The sequence below is a fragment of the Lycium barbarum genome, chromosome 2, assembly GCF_019175385.1.
Source record: "Lycium barbarum isolate Lr01 chromosome 2, ASM1917538v2, whole genome shotgun sequence".
NCBI classification, from domain to species: domain Eukaryota; kingdom Viridiplantae; phylum Streptophyta; class Magnoliopsida; order Solanales; family Solanaceae; genus Lycium; species Lycium barbarum.
Window position 1 is genome coordinate 120,765,668 of NC_083338.1, and position 16,559 is coordinate 120,782,226.

General features: G+C 37.0%; 1 protein-coding gene across 2 annotated transcripts in view; it reads right to left on the reverse strand.

Moving 5' to 3' along the window:
* Positions 1-6,260: 6,260 nt before the first annotated feature.
* LOC132626955 (DEAD-box ATP-dependent RNA helicase FANCM) overlaps positions 6,261-16,559 on the reverse strand; it is a 31,186-nt gene continuing 20,887 nt past the window's right edge. Inside the window, exons 19-23 of one of the 2 annotated variants that reach the window (XM_060341996.1) lie at positions 12,401-13,030; positions 11,861-12,292; positions 11,607-11,658; positions 10,404-10,553; positions 6,261-7,122 (exon numbers count right to left, since the gene is read on the reverse strand). In XM_060341996.1, coding sequence (XP_060197979.1) covers positions 6,558-7,122; positions 10,404-10,553; positions 11,607-11,658; positions 11,861-12,292; positions 12,401-13,030 — 1,829 coding nt within the window. In that variant the 3' untranslated portion in view covers positions 6,261-6,557. The remainder of the gene's footprint in view (positions 7,123-10,403; positions 10,554-11,606; positions 11,659-11,860; positions 12,293-12,400; positions 13,031-16,559) is intronic. The other variant, XR_009577723.1, reaches the window with a different exon arrangement.

The window sequence follows — 16,559 nt, forward strand, 5'->3', positions numbered from 1 at the left end:
TGACGGAAGATTTGAAGGGTGAATGAATCAAAGAAGCATGAGTTTCGTCAAAAGTCGGCAAGTTGGGAATATTATAACTTGTACTTTTGGGTGAGGTTAGGAGTTCTTCACATGCTAAGAAAATAATAATATGAAGTATTTGAATCGTATAATGGTCGTTTGTTAAGTTTGGAAGTCAAACGAGTTGTAATACGAAAATCGACAAAGGGCGTCGCAAGTTAAGTTTATAAATTTCACTGAGTCTAGTTTCCAGCGAATTTTACCGTTTGTCAATACGACATCGGAGTAGAGAGATATTCGTATTTCCGTCCAGGGACGTAAACTGCCGCGGGAACAATGAGCAAGGTCGGTGGCTGCTCACTTTAGGTCTATAAAAGACCCCTTGCACGAATTTTTTCTTCATTTTTTTCACCATCCACGACTTGGAAAACCCTCAAACTCTCTCCAATAAATCCTTCATCAATCTCAATCCAAACCAAGAGCAAATATATCAACTTTAACATGAAGAACAACATGGCAACTTCGAAATTGTGATTTCTTCACTATTTCACCTTTCGGAGGAAAACCTTGCTTTGAAGTAACTTGGGGTTTGAAGTGATTTTCATGGTCTAAGGTATATTTTAACTTTCTTTTGATCTTTTTGAACTTCTACAAGTAATTGATCATAAAAATTGGTGAAAACCCCCGTAGAACAAGCTCTTCTATATTCTTATGAAACTTTCATGAACTTAGCTTATTTGTTGGGCTGTTTTATATGGTTTTGTTGTGTTGTTTGGAGTTATGGTGATATGTATGAGATCATATTGAAGAAGAGAAGTAGAAAAGTAGAATTTGGTAGCGTTTTACGAGAAAATTTCGCTACAAAAAGGGCCTATAAATTCATGCCCATGAGTTGCTCGATTAAATGTCTAAATGAAGATTTCTATAAGCTATGACCTTGGTTTTGATCTTGAATTGTCCGTATTATGTAGGAAATCGTTCGTAAGGCATTCAAGGACTCGGGAAACATATATAACTCCATCGACGAGGTATGTAGGGCTTTCTATTCTCTTTGTGGCATGACTAGAATTCAGATGACCTTTCATTGAAAAGTTGTTCCATTAGCTTGGATCGATCGCGTTCCATGATAATTGAGCTGACATATACTTCATCTATGACTTGTACCAAATTATGTTCCACATCTCCTTTTGGCTATCGATTAAAAGACTTTCCGTTCAACTTGTGTCGATTACGTTCCAAAATGATTAAGCTTACCTCTTCTCTGAAATAGCTTGTATTAAAGTGTATTCCCGCATTCTTATCTTTCTTGTCCATCACTTAAAGATGACGGACCTTCCATTGATATATGTTTCCACTAAATATGAGATGGATACAATTCCTTGAGATTGACTAATCTTTATTTCATATATGATTGCATCAAACGCCTTTCATGCTTCCATATCTCTTTTGGCCACCGAATTGGAATGTTTCTACTAAACTTGGATTGATCATATACCATCCGAATGAGTTGAACTCTAGTTCATGTGTAACTCATACCAAGTATCTTACATGTTCTCCATGTTGTTGTCTCTTGAATTGAAAGGTAAAGAATGTAGCGACAATAACGATAGTCGGAGGGTAACGACGATAGGTCACTCCGACTCTTCTTATGATATCTCTTCTGAGGTCAGTCTTGCATTGCACTTATATATATGTATTTATTTTCATTACCGAGTCGCGCTATAGTCAACCGGGTAGGCACTTATATGTGCACCTAGACATGTTTCTTTCTTTACTGAGCCGTGTTATAGGCGGTCGGGTAGGCACGTAGCTATGCACCTAGATGTATTTATTTCTTTACCGAGCCGTGTTGTAGGCGGCCGGGTAGGCACGTAGCTGTGCATTGCCATTGATCATTTGGGCAGAGATGATGTTATGATGATGAGCTCACCCCACAGAGGGATTTATTATTGTTATATGATATGATATATGCCTCCACAATGAGGAATGATTTTACGGGCATGCATTTACATCTATATCATGATTATGGTCGCCCTCAGTGGCCTCGTTCAGAGTTTCAGGTTGTCTCTACATCTTTTCCCAAGTTATCAGTATCTCTTATGCTTATGTTACATTTATGCTTACTGCCTTATATACTCGGTACATATTTCGTACTGACGCATTTTTTGCGCTGTGATCATGCCCACAGGTACGGTAGACGGATTGTTGTACCTTTCTCAGTAGGATACCAAAGTTCAGCAGGGATGTTCGCACTCCATTCTCCGAAGTTGCTGGTCAGAGTCATTAAATAGGATGCATGCATAAATATATGTATAGAGAGTATGGCTACGGGTATGTTGGGGGCACTGTCCCGACCAGTTGATACATATTAGTGCTCTTAGAGGCTTACAGACTATCAATCAGTGTACAGGTATTGTGTTTGGCCTTGCCGGCCTTCTGACTAGTTGTCTTTCTTGGTTGTGGCCTTGTTGGCCCCTGTTATGCATATATGTGTTGTTGGACCTTTTCTGCTTGCAGGTTGTTATGATATACTTCTTACTATTGTTATTCAGCGGCCTAGTCTGCATATGATTCACGTTACAGAGTTCAGATATCACAATTGGTTCGCTCGGCCCTTCGGGTGCCGGCCAATCCCCAAGGCTGGGGTGTGACACCGACATAACTATAAGTTCTGCCTTATAAAGCAAAGTTTATGCCTTAAGGAAAAGTTCCGCCTTAGGGGCATACTTTTAGTTATGCCTTAACTAAAAGTCTGCCCATAAGGCATAACTAAAGGTATGCCCCATAAGGCGGAACTTTTCCTTAATGCATAACTAAAAGTTTGCCTTATAAGGCAAAGTCTATGTCTTAAGGAAAAGTTATGCCTTATGGGGCATACCTTTAGTTATGCCTTAACTAAAAGTCTGCCCCATAAGTCATAAATAGGAAAATACTTTTAGTTAAGGCTTAACTAAATGTTTGTCCATAATTATGCCGGACCCGACATATACTTGTTAAGGAATAACCAAAGTTATGACGGACCCGGCATACTTATGCCAAGTCTGCCCATAAGGCATGAGTATGCCGGGTCAGACATAACTTTGGTTATTCCTTAACAAGTGTATGCCGGGTCTGGCATACATGCGACTCAAACCTTGTCTGGTGATTTTTTTTTTTAAATTTATGCTTGAGCGGGGGGTTCGAACCCCAGAGCCTCATGATTTCTGCGCGAAGCTCAGGGTTGCAATGCGAAGGGCAAAATTTAAAGACCACAAATATGAGGGGCAAAATTTAAAGACCACCCCAAAAGAAAGGCAATACGTGCAAAAAAATGCAACAAAATTAATACCCATCTAGACAACTAACTGATCAAGGACACTAAGGGCCAGTTTGGAAAGCCACCTAGGTAATTGGAATTGGGTGTAATTACACAGTTTAGTTTGTTTGTTTGATCAAGTAATTACACAGTTAGGTGAGAATTTGGTGTAATTGAGGGGGTGTAATTACACTCTAATTCTCGGGGGAGGGGGTTGAGAATTGGGTGTAATTACACCTTGTAATTATATGGTTACTTTTTAGTTTGTTTATTTTAATTTCTTTTTAATTTTATTTTTATTATTTTAACTTCTTTTAATTTTAATTTATTTTTTATTTCTATTATTGTAATTTCTTTTTTATTTTTACTTTTTAATTATTTTTATTTTTTAAAATGTATTTTCTTTTTATATTATTTATTTTTTATTCCCAACCTTTACTTCTTGTGGTTTCATGTAATTGATCATATTTTTTTAAATTATTTTATTCATTTAGCATAACCGTGTTATTATTCTAATTTTTGAAATTGCACCTCTTAATATTGGAAAGAATGAGTCATTAACTAACTTGTCATATAACGAGTGACGTTATTAAAGTATAATTTCGTTGTGAATGAGGTTATAGACTTTTATTTTCTCTTTCTTTTGAATTATTTACTTAAGTAATGTTGGAACTTACTAATGTAACGTTGGAATTTGATATAAGAGTATTATGTCAAACTTTTTCTTTTTATTTTGAATTTAGGTTATATTTTCAATTTTAAGTTATTTGCTTTGATATTGCATGTTGTTTATTTTTCACTTACATTTGATGGATTGTTTGTGTCAAACATTTGAATATTGTTATGGAATTATATTTATAAATATTATTTTTTTGTCCAACATCCAATCCATGACGTTCTCACAAAAAAAAAAATTCTTCTTTTAAGTTTTATAATTAATTAAAATTAATTATTATTAATTTGAAAAATATATATTAATTATTTTTTACAATATTAGTTACAAATATGCGATTATTAATTAATATATTTTCAAGAAACAATGTGTTATTAAATAACTAATTTAATATCATTTATAAAGACAAATATTTTTTAAATATTAATTTTAATTTTTTTATAATTAAATTTTATTTTTAAATTAAACTAACTGTTTAATTACATTGTGCAACCAAACAGCACGCTTGTAATTACACTGTAATTAAGTTATGACAAACAAACAAGTCGTTGTAATTACACTACTGTGTAATTACTACCCTAGTAATTACACCAATTCCAACTACCAGGTGGCTTTCCAAACAGGCCCTAAAATCATTTATATGATTAGAAATAGAATTACCCTCACTTGTGTCTCAAATTCATCAATTGTTTTAGCTAGAACAACTTGTTATTATCAGTCTTTCATGCGTAAAATAGAGTTTCTCACATACTAGTATGTGTCTCATTAACAATGCGATTAAGAATATTTTCTTCTACCAATTGCCGTATATAGCCATAAAACTGTTGGTGCTTAAATTGCAAATAATCATCTTCAAACCTTTTTAGATTTAAAAAAACACGGGTAAGTAAAATCTTCGTCACAAATAAAAGGTTCCATCTTGGTTGTTTCACTTATGATAATTATATCATTCAAACATACCATTCTACTCATGTTTTCCCCCATAGTTCAAATATATAAATTGCCAATAAATATAACGACAAGCTTTGATATCATTTTTTCATTTTTGTGTGAAGAACAACAATTACAAATGCACGATAAAGATAACAGTGGAACAAATACCAGTTTAAATCTTCTTCAGTCTATTTGAACTAAGAGGAGATCTAAAATACAAGTCAAAATTAGAACCGGGAGCAAGTATAACAACCAGCAAAATAAATATGGCAATATAGCGACGACCAACCGCACAAAAAAGTGGAAATCCTCTTTGATTGAAGAGCAAAAAACACTAGACCTCTAATCCATAAGGCATAAAATCTCCACTATATCAATAAGAGTTAAAAAGTTCTCCAAAAAGGCCACAACATTAATGACAAAAAAAGAGGTAACGATAACAACAAGAGCAATAATAAAAAGTGAAGACTGAAGAGAAATCACCCAAAATAAGGTTGTCGTTTGTGACTTGAAATATGCTTTTATGGACCACCAAATTCGATCTTCACTGTTCATATCAAAGAATAAGATGTTAATAACTCCTCGTTCAAATTACCGATGGTTAACTATTTGGAAAACTCAATTTGAAGATGACTGATTTGTACAGAAATTTCTTCTTTCTTTCTCTCTCTTAATGGAAGCTCTATCAATACTCTATACACACAATTAAACCTAAAAATCAGGTCTTTTGAAGTTTTTGACATGAGTGAGCTTATGATACAAGAGATTTTATTTTTATCCACATAAGAAGGAAATGATCCCAAAACCTGTTGAAGCATAATGGATTTTACTTATCCCCTCATACATTAATGAAGTTATATCTTAACATTGTAAGCTTAAAGTATTCATACTGCCTCTCTATAGAACAAAGTGAAAAATGGATGTAAGGTCATTAGTTGCTTTGTAAATCAATATTTACTCATTTTGATGTATCATAGGGGAGATGTAGATAGTGGTAAAAGATTGTTTGAATGGATAATCAATACCACAAATTCTATTACTAGTAATTTATAATCTTAACAGTATTGAAGGAGATTATGCCACAGTTAATTGACTTATGCTATTGTCTTTAGCCCAAATCTCCTAATGAAGTCACTGCTAATAGAGGCATCAGCAAATGTATTGCTGAAACTGTCAAAGGGAATGCAGTAAGGGGTGTTGAGTTGCCTGACAAGGTTTTTGTTCTTGCATTTGGTTTCATGAACTTTTGGTTTGAGTGCATGTAGTATATATAAAACCAAAAGAAGGCAGAAGACAAAACAGACAAAATATCATTAAACAAAATGCAGCCACTTTGTGGTTAATTAAGGGAAGAGAAAAAGAACAATGTAGAAGTGCTTTAAATATTAAGCTCCTCGTGACAAATCTTGAGATAAAATAGGCACTAACAAAAGCCACAGAACTCTACTTAGAGTAGGGAAACAATAATTTTGAAATTATATACAGCAAAATGTTTCTATACTCATAGCAGATACATACGCGTCAGTTCCATCAAGATGGACTTTCCTGTAACCTATTAAATGATAAATACAACTATCCTATTCTGGACAAGTAATAAATTATTATTTTTCCTTTACATAACTGCTCATTCAAAACATGACAGTTGAGACAGCAAAATTAAATTCCCAGATCAAATGAAGGAGCGTTTCCGCCATCAGGAATTTGAGTAATAGGAGGTATTGAAATCACTGTATTCTGAACCAAGGACTTTGATTTGTTTCTAAGCATTCTAGCAGCCTCTTCTTCCACCGCATCAAAATCAATACTTTGATAGAACAGGTCATCATCAAATGGATCCCCAACTTCATTCTCTGCTGCTGCTTCTTCCAAACAATGCAAGTTTCCACCAGCAGCTGTAGAATGACGAGAGAATTCGTTTTGTAAATTGACAACTGGCAGTGAAGTTGCTTGATAATAGCTCAACTTTCTTTTCCGACTCTCTAAATTGTCATTGTTTTCTCTCAAAGAGCAAGTAGTTGAGCATGGCATGGCTTCTGGTGAGATTCTATTAATACTTTGCTGAAAGCTTGAGGAATTTCTCGTTACCGACATCGGGTCAGTGTGAGGTGTGTGATGATCTGCTGTTCCAGATGACCTCTTGCTTTCATCTGCTCTGACCTCAGAATCAGGAGTATAATCAGTTGATAGGTTTGGAATTGGTGACTGAGTGAGCAATGAACGCCTGTGATTAAAGATTGGCTTAGTTCCAAAAAACAAGGCAATGAAGCCATGATCATCAGTTGATCTATGACTTGAAAAGCTAATTTGATTAACATGAAAATATATCTAAAAGCGCATCTATCTCCCTGATAAAATTGGTACTTTGTCAATAACAAACACCCTCATACCTGAAGCAGTTCACAATAACATTTAAGAAAGTGCTGCAAGATATATCCATATATTGTCTACAACATTTAGAGCATTTCATGAACGACAAGACCCATGTGCTCCATCTGGAATAGATTGATCTTTTCCCTTTCTTCGGTTACTTTTCTTCTTTTTATTAATTGATTTTGTGAGGAAAGGGGGTTAATACCTACAATGTTGTGAATAGTCAAGAAGGATAAGATACGATCAGTGGCGGAGCCAGGATTTTCACTAAGGGGGTTCAAAGTATGAAAAAGTAAACACCGAAGAAGCCAAAGGGGGTTCAACGTCTACTATATATACATAAAAAAATAATTTTAACCATATATAAACAGTGTAAGTTTCCTAAGGGGTTTCGATACCCCCTTGGCCCTTCCTCCCTCCGCCCCTGGATACGATATGTGTAAAGCTAAAGATTGTGCGAGTATATGCACAAATATATCATGGAGTGCAAATAACACGGTTTAAAGCATAAAGAATCAGCATCCAACCTTTCTTGAGTCACAAAGACTTCTCTAAGCAAAGTTAGATCTCAAGTCAGAGTAAACATAGTATCGTTAATATTTTTTTTTTTACAGAAAAGCATGGAGGAGGCAGGAATGATCAGGATCCGTGTGAACACCGTTTTGCTTATCTAACATGATCAATGCTTACCATTAAGGTGGATATGATTAAGCAAATGGAAAAATATCATATTTCCCCCTATACTTTGAGAAATTGTTTATATTTAACCTTTGTTTGAGTTATCGGATTTAAATGCCCTTGCTTTTACACTTTTGAGTAGGAAGAAAGAGCAATTTTAGAATGTCGAAGAACCCTAATTTTGCTATTTTGCAAGAAGGAGATGACTTAAATGGCTTTGGGTATGGGTATCAACATAGAAACTCTATGTGTCGATATAGAAGGTGGGTCCAAGAGGTCTGTTAGGTGGAGAGACATTTGTGATCCAAAGTGTAACGGTGAGGACATTTAAATCTGATAACTCAAAACACAAGGTATATATAAACAATCTCTCAAAGTACATGGGTAAATATGGCCCTTTTTTCGTTAAGCAAATATGAATGATTTTTCTAGTCCTAAAATTCGACCTAGCAATGTTAAATCATCATTTTCTTTACTCCATATTGTGTATTCACTCTCATCGAGAACAGCCAAACGAGATCAATGTGGAGAGTAATCAGATCAGTTATCAGTTTAGTCAATTAAAATTTAACTTTCATGCATCTTCAGAAACCAATACCATTATGTATACCAATAAATTCCTAGCAAACTACAAGAATCCTGGAAGAATGCTGATGATAGAGAATGTCAAATTGACGTATGAGTTTCTAGACAATTCAATAAATATTGCGATGATGAACTGAAAAGCCAGTTCATTTTTAGCAGCAGAAGCCAATAAATCACGGAAACATTGACATAGCCCAGGGTTCCATAAGCATAAGAAATTTATGTAATTTTCTAGGCCAGGTTCTGGTAATCAGACACTAAGCAACGGGAACTTTTTGGTCAAGATTTTCATAAGATAGGCTACCAGCTATATCTCACATTTATAAGGGTTTTCAGCTTGGTAAGGTCCAAGGAAAACAAGATAGACCATAAATGTTGCACCTTTTTAGCACTACGAGCCCGTTTGGATTGGCTTATAAGCTGGTCAAACCAGCTTATAAGCCATTTTTAACTTATTTGAGTGTTTGGCAAAAATAGAATACAACTTAAATTAAGTTAAAAAGTGCTTAAAATAAGCCAAAACCAAGAAGTTGCTCAACTCCAACTTAACTTTTTTTTTTTTTTTGGCTTAATAGCCATTTTGGTTTGACCAACAACTTTACCCTTTTATCTCTTATATTTTCTGTTAATTCCAATACTACCCTTACTTCCAAAAACTCTTTAAGCACTTTTATCCAAACACGTAACTGCTTATTTATAAAATAACTTTCAGCACTTAAAAGTACTTTAAGCACCTAAGCTTAAAAGTCACTTTTTTTCAGCTAATCCAAACGGGCTCTAAATCAACAAGCATTGTTGAATTCCTGAATATAGTACTCCCTCTATCCCAATTTATGTGATACACTTTCCTATTTAGTCTGTCCCAAAAAGAATGATACATTTCCTTATTTAGCAACAATTTAGCTTTAAACTTTACCTTTTACGCTGTACGAGATGATCTATAAACACACAAATATCTTTGACTTATTTTAGACCACAAGATTCAAAAGTCTTCCTTTATTTCTTAAACTCCGTGCACAATCAAACTATATCACATACACTGGAACGAAGGGAGTAATATAATACGTTTCATGTTGATTCGGAGAAAAAAAAAACAATATTCACTGGACTAAAGCACATCTAATAAAAACAGAATTAACAAGAGATAATTGAATGAAGCACTTAATGATAACAGATTCCTCACTTTTCTCTAACTTTTTTTTTCTTTTTTTCTTTTTCCTTTCTTTGGGTTGGAAGGGAGTTTTACAACGCCACTAAATGCACTATATTAGGGTGAAACCAGGTAAAATAAAGTGCATCACCAGCTATGAAATTTTAAATTTCAGCAAGAAGTTTGTCGCCACATCACTTCACACTTCACAATACTGAAGTGGTTTGTCTCATTGAAAGTACCCGTAGATGATACATTCTGAACCACAAAGGGATCAGAGTGCTTATAGCCACTACTTAATTCTGAAGCAGGAACTGCAAATTATTAATAACTTGATCCGAATTAATTTTGTTCTAATCCAGAGCAGAGGCTCGCAAGTCCCTTAGAGGTAGAAGCTGAATACATTGAATAACCTTACCTGATTTTTCAACTGCTTGTTCAATTTTAGTTTACTTGTAGTAAGCTATTTTGAGGATCAGTTAAATGTGATGCCTAGTCTCATAATGCATTCGTCCCAAAATATTCTTACATCTTTTTCTTTGTTTAGACCTTATGATCAGTCACCACCATTATAGTTCAAAATAAGACAGCTTTCCCTCCCCACAATTGAAGAGTGGATAACCTCTAATATCTTCAAAAGAATCAATACTAAAACGCCTAGAAATGGGAGAAAACTTGTACAACAAAACAGAAAATAAAGAGATGAATTTAATAAAAACCTGTAAATTGCTATCATGTCAACTTCACCAGCCTCAGCTTGACTATCTGCTGCTGTAGGATTTATCCTGTCATCTATGAAACTATCATCATATGTACTGAAATCCTGCTTATCCTCCTCGTCATCAGATACTGAAACTTCTGAAGACACCCTGTGTAAGAACCATTACGTTAGAATAATATCAGGAGAAGTGCATGAAATGTCATCAGGAGCATGAAATTCAATAAAGTATGAAAATTTGACTTGTAACTGGTTTATGGTGGTTACTTTGTTATTTGGATCATTAACGTAGGATGGATACTCGAAACATCAGTGGGCTGCAGAACAAACTCATTGGGCACTGAATATGTCTATCGCACCATTAATTATGCAGGTGCAGAATCTCGGTGATACCACAGGAAATTGCTCCCATACTTTCCTTTTACTCCTTTATAATGAGTACTTGGACAGTAGCTATCTATAGCTTCTTCTTTTTTTCTTTTTTTATCTATAGCTGAAGACAGAAGAATATCTCAATTTTATTCTAAACAAAATCTACTGCACAGATTAAGGATTTCACACAATTTTTCAGGTGTATTAATATCCGTATCAATATTCTTATTTTTATCTTAAGATCTGTTGCTAGAAACTCACTTTTTCCATCAGATACATGAGGAACTTTTATATTTCCCTCTTCTGTAGTGGAAAACGGCCGGACAGGAAAAAGACAAAACTGGAAGAAGCATCATGAGACTGAGGAAGGAATCCGAAATGAAAGGAAGGAATGCCTTGTCAGAGACACAATAAACAATGAAGAGCAGCAAAGAGCTCAATATTACAAGCAAGCCTTCAGTTATTCACACTCCCACGACTCAGAAAGAATGAAAGGGCGAGGAACTTAATTCTTATGAAGAGTGAAATACGAAAAATAAGAAGGAATTCAAATAAGTCTCAATGCTCCTTGGTGAAATCAAATGAACACAATAAATCGAGTCCTTGTGAATGGGCAAAGCCAGGTGCTCTTATTTTACGACGGTAGGGACGATTGCTTCCATTACTGATAAAACTTATACTACCAGATTATAGCATGGCTGAGTACTACCAGCAGCAATGTCAGCGTATTGACTATGCAATCCATCTATATGTGCTTATTTCAAGAAGTGAGCTAACTAGCACCAATTATAATAGGAAGCATGAGATTTCCAATCTATAAGAATGAACTTACTCAGCTTCCTCTTCAATGAAGTCTGTCACAATGTTTGGGTGTCGTTTCTCACCTGATGGCAATAACATATGCATCAATATCCAATTTTTCATCAAGACAAGCAAACTTCCCAAATGACATAGAATGATAGAATACAAAATCCTAAGGTTGTGGGAAATGAATTGTCAATTTAAACCCTCTCGTATTGAAAAGCAGGAAGGATTAGCAGCAAGCATGCTCTCTTTTTTGATAGAAAAGTAAAGCACTCAAGTTACCTATAGCTCTTCCGTGCTTGAAACCAGTATGATTGGCGGTGCCACACAGAGCTGTCCCTTTTCTGGAAGTACCAGTATTTAGCTTGTCTGGTGGTTTTCTTCTAGGAAGATCACCGTGTTTAAGCAATCTCCTAAACTTCCGTTTTTTCCCAATGCTTTCTGATTTATCTGTAGAGCCCAGTTGCCAGTCTTCGCTGCAGCTTTTGCCTGACAGTTTTGCCATAGGAGTTTGATTATCTTCAACAATTACACTAGTGAACTTGCAACTTCTCGGTTCATTACTATCAATGTTTTGTATAGGAGTTGACATTTCATTATATTTTCCACAGGTACTACTGCCACCCACTGTCTTTTCGTTCTGTTCTGAAGATTCTTTTGGTGTTGAAAATATGTCTTTAACCATGAACTGTACATCTTTATCCTTAGACACCGCTGCAAAAGAAAAGATAAACCTTTTAAGGTAACAAAAGATAAATCTGCAAAAAAAGTTAGGGCATAGTAGCTCCATCAATAGACTTGGCTCAAGGAAAAGAAACAGACCGTCAGTTGTAGGAGATTCTGGGACAAAGCCGCTATTGATAAAGTTGGTCAGACGTGGACTTAGTTCCATATCTCCAAAATTTTTGTCTGGCTCATCAGCTACAATTGGTGTACCCAGAATTTGAACCTCCAGACTCTCACCCATGCTCTTACCTTCTGGTTTAAACTTGTGATTCGGGCTTCCAAAATTCCCCTCACAGAGATCAATTATCTCCTGTTGCTTTGCATTAGACACCACACAGATTCTTGGTGCTTCCAGATTAAATTTTTCTGTAGTACCTGTGTGAGTAGAAGAAACGCCTTTGACTCCATCAGTCTTTTCCTCCAGTTCATTCGCTGAAACCTTTCCATGAAGAGGATCTTTTTCTGGCAGGTTGAACTTTTCAAATAATCCGGTGCTTGTATATTTAGAAACCAAAGTTTCTTTCAGAGATAGTTGGGCAAGAGACGAGACTATAACCCTCCCCTGATCATCAACACTTACAAATTCTGAGCTAAATAGGAAGCCATGTGCATGAGAGTTTTCCCCTTGAAATATGTCAAGAAAAAGTGTCTTTCTATTACTTGGCATCTCCACGGGAATGGAGTCGTTATTTTCTTCAGTTTTACAATCATCTTCAGCAGAACATCCTGTACGAATCTAAACATTTTTAGATACAGGTACGACATACATCCAAATTGCTCTTTTTTTTTTTTGGACTATTCTTGTTTCTCTTCTATTTTCTTTTGCTTGATAAAGAAGACATCAGAAATAAACAATAAATAATGCTCTTAAGTTTGTAAATATACAATAGACCCTTGTGGTCCGGCCCTTCCCCGGACCCCGCGCATAGCGGGAGCTTAGTGCACCGGGCTGCCCTTCTTTTTAATCAGGATCAAGGAGACGCTAGCATAAGTTTTTGGTATTATTTGGCCCTATTGCCTCTGATTCACCAAGAAACATGAGCTTGTTTGTGAAAATATAACAATGGTAGCTTCAGCTGTTTGGATAATGTCTTAACATATTACAGACATGCACAACGAAGTACAGCCAGCTATATTTCATGTGTTCAAGATCATTATAGCACCAGAATCAGATTCTTAATAATTAGGAAGAAAAAAAGAGCTAGTCTATCAGAGGATAATATCAACATTTCATGTGTTACAGATAATTATAGCACCAGAACCAGATTTAAGATAATCGAGGAACAAAATAAGAGCTAGTTTATCTGAGGATTGAAGAGAATACTTTTCTTATAAGTAGATTAAAGAGGATACTCATAACCACCTCTGCACGTTTTACAGAATGTACATAGCAGAACTCTTCATATAGTACATAGCACAACTATAAGTAGAGATATTTACGGATCTTTTTATTTTGTTTCCTTAGATAGATTCACTTGTACATGTATACTTAGCTATTATTCTTGGAATAAAATGATGAGGAATTCTTCCATTGTCTCTTACTACATGATACCAACCCAGACGCCGACCCATCCCAATTCTTGGTTTACTTAATGTTGGGCCCCCATATTATGTTGTCTACGCTCCAGTTGGCAGGCTTGGGCGTGCGAGGATGTAAAACTGGTGTCTTATAAAAAGGCTTTTTTTTTTTTTGTTATGGGGGCCTGGGATAGTAGTGGGGATGCGACCAGTATGTGGGATAAGACGGCTAGTTGCATTAGGGTGGTAGCAAGGGAAGTGTTGGGGGTCTCGACAGGTAGTCGTGGTCAGCATCGAGGGGACTGGTGGTGGAATGGAGAAGTTCAAGGGAAGGTGGAAGCAAAGAAGGTGGCGTATGCGAAGTTGATAGAAAGCAAGGATGAGGTGGAGAAGTGGACGAATACAGAACTTTATAAGATGGCGAGGAAGGAGGCGAAGTTGGCGGTTTCGACGGCAAAAACGGCAGCTTTTGAACGCATGTATGCTGAACTAGAAGAGAAAGGAGGGGACCAGAAATTGTTCAGGCTAGCCAAGGAGAGGGAGAGAAAGGCACGTGATGTGGATCAAGTAAAGTGCATCAAGGACGAGCATGGCAAAGTATTGGTAGAGGAGACTCTCATTAGACGGAGATGGCAGTCATACTTCTGCAAACTCTTGAATGAAGAAGGGGACAGAGACATTGTGTTGGGAGAATTAGAACATACAGGAAGGCGTCACGATTTTGGGTATTGCAGGAGTATTAAGGTTGACGAGGTTAAGGGTGCTGTTCATAGGATGCGCAGGGGAAGAGCGACCGGACCTGACGAGATTCCTGGGGAATTCTGGAAGAGCGTGGGCCCGGCAGGTTTGGAGTGGCTGACTAGGTTGTTTAATGTCATCTTTAAGACAACATTAATGCCCGAAGAATGGAGGGCAAGTGTAATGATCCCTCTATACAAGAATAAGGGAGATATCCAGAGTTGCAACAACTATAGAGGTATCAAGCTGCTAAGCCATACTATGAAAGTGAGGGAAAGGGTGGTGGAGATGAGGGTGAGGAGAGGTGTGTCTATTTCAGAGAACCAGTTCGGATTCATGCCGGGACGCTCAACTACAGAAGCCATCCATCTTGTGAGAAGGTTGGTGGAGCAGTATAGGGAGAGGAAGAAGGACTTACACATGGTATTCATCGACCTAGAAAAGGCTTATGACAAAGTTCCAAGACAGATCCTATGGAAATGCTTGGAGGCTAAAAGTGTACCTGTGGCGTACATTAGGGTGATCAAGGACATGTATGAGGGAGCCAAAACCAGGGTAAGGACAGTAGGAGGAGACTCAGAGCACTTTCCAGTTGTGATGGGGTTGCATCAAGGATCAACTCTTAGTCCGTTTTTATTTGCCTTGGTGATGGATGAATTGACACGGCAAATTCAAGGTGAGGTGCCATGGTGTATGTTGTTCGCGGACGACATAGTCTTGATCGACGAAACTCGTAGCGGAGTTAACGCTAAGCTGGAGAGTTGGAGACATACTCTGGAGTTTAAAGGGTTTAAGCTGAGTAGGACCAAGACAGAGTACTTGGAGTGTAAGTTCAGTGAAGCACCTCAGGAGGCTGGCTTGGAAGTGAGACTTGGTACCCAGGCCGTCTAGAAGAAAAGTAATTTCAAGTACCTTGGGTCTATTCTGCAAAGCTGCGGGGAGATTGACGATGATGTCACACATCGTATTGGGGCAGGGTGGATGAAATGGAGGCTTGCTTCCGGAGTGCTGTGTGACAAGAAGGTGCCACCAAAACTTAAGGGCAAGTTCTACAAAGTGGTGGTTAGACCGACTATGTTGTATGGGGCGGAGTGTTGGCCGGTTAAGATCTCTCACGCTCAAAAGATGAAAGTTGCCGAGATGAGAATGTTAAGATGGATGTGTGGCCACACCAGGAGTGACAGGATTAGGAATGAGCATATTCGGGATAAGGTGGGGGTGGCCTCGGTGGAAGATAAGATGCGAGAAGCGAGATTGAGATGGTTTGGGCATGTGAAGAGGAGAGACACAGATGCCTCAGTGCGGAGGTGTGAGAGGTTGGCCATGGATGGTTTCAGACGAGGTAGGGGTAGACCGAAGAAGTATTGGGGAGAGGTAATTAGACACGACATGACGCAACTACAGCTTACCGAGGACATGACCTTAGATAGGAGGGTTTGGAGGACCCAATATAGGGTAGAAGGCTAGTAGATAGTCTCGTTTTCCGTTCTTATTAGTAGTCGCATTATCGCAATATAATTTCTTCTGCTCAGATTTCTGCTATTATCTGTTATTTCCTGTGCTTTGATTATCCTGTGTTATCTGTGTCGCTTGCATTATTTCATTTCATATCGCTTTGATTCTCTTAACCTTATCTGACTTCTTTTTATGCTTTTATTGAGTCGAGGGTCTTTCGGAAACAACCGTCCTACCTTGGTAGGAGTAAGGTCTGCGTACACTCTACCCTCCCCAGACCCCACGATGTGGGATTTCACTGGGTTGTTGTTGCTGTTGTTGTTGTATGGGTTAAAAAAAAAGGCATATTAACATATCAAAGCACTAATTTTAATACTTAAATCATTGAATAATAACAATTCCATTTGATGAAAAGAATCAATAATTTCAGCCAGTTAAGATCTCTCACGTTCAAAAGATGAAAGTTGTCGAGAGGAGAATGTTGAGATGGATGTGTGGCCACACCAGGAGTGACAGGATTAGGAATGAGGATATTCGGGACAAG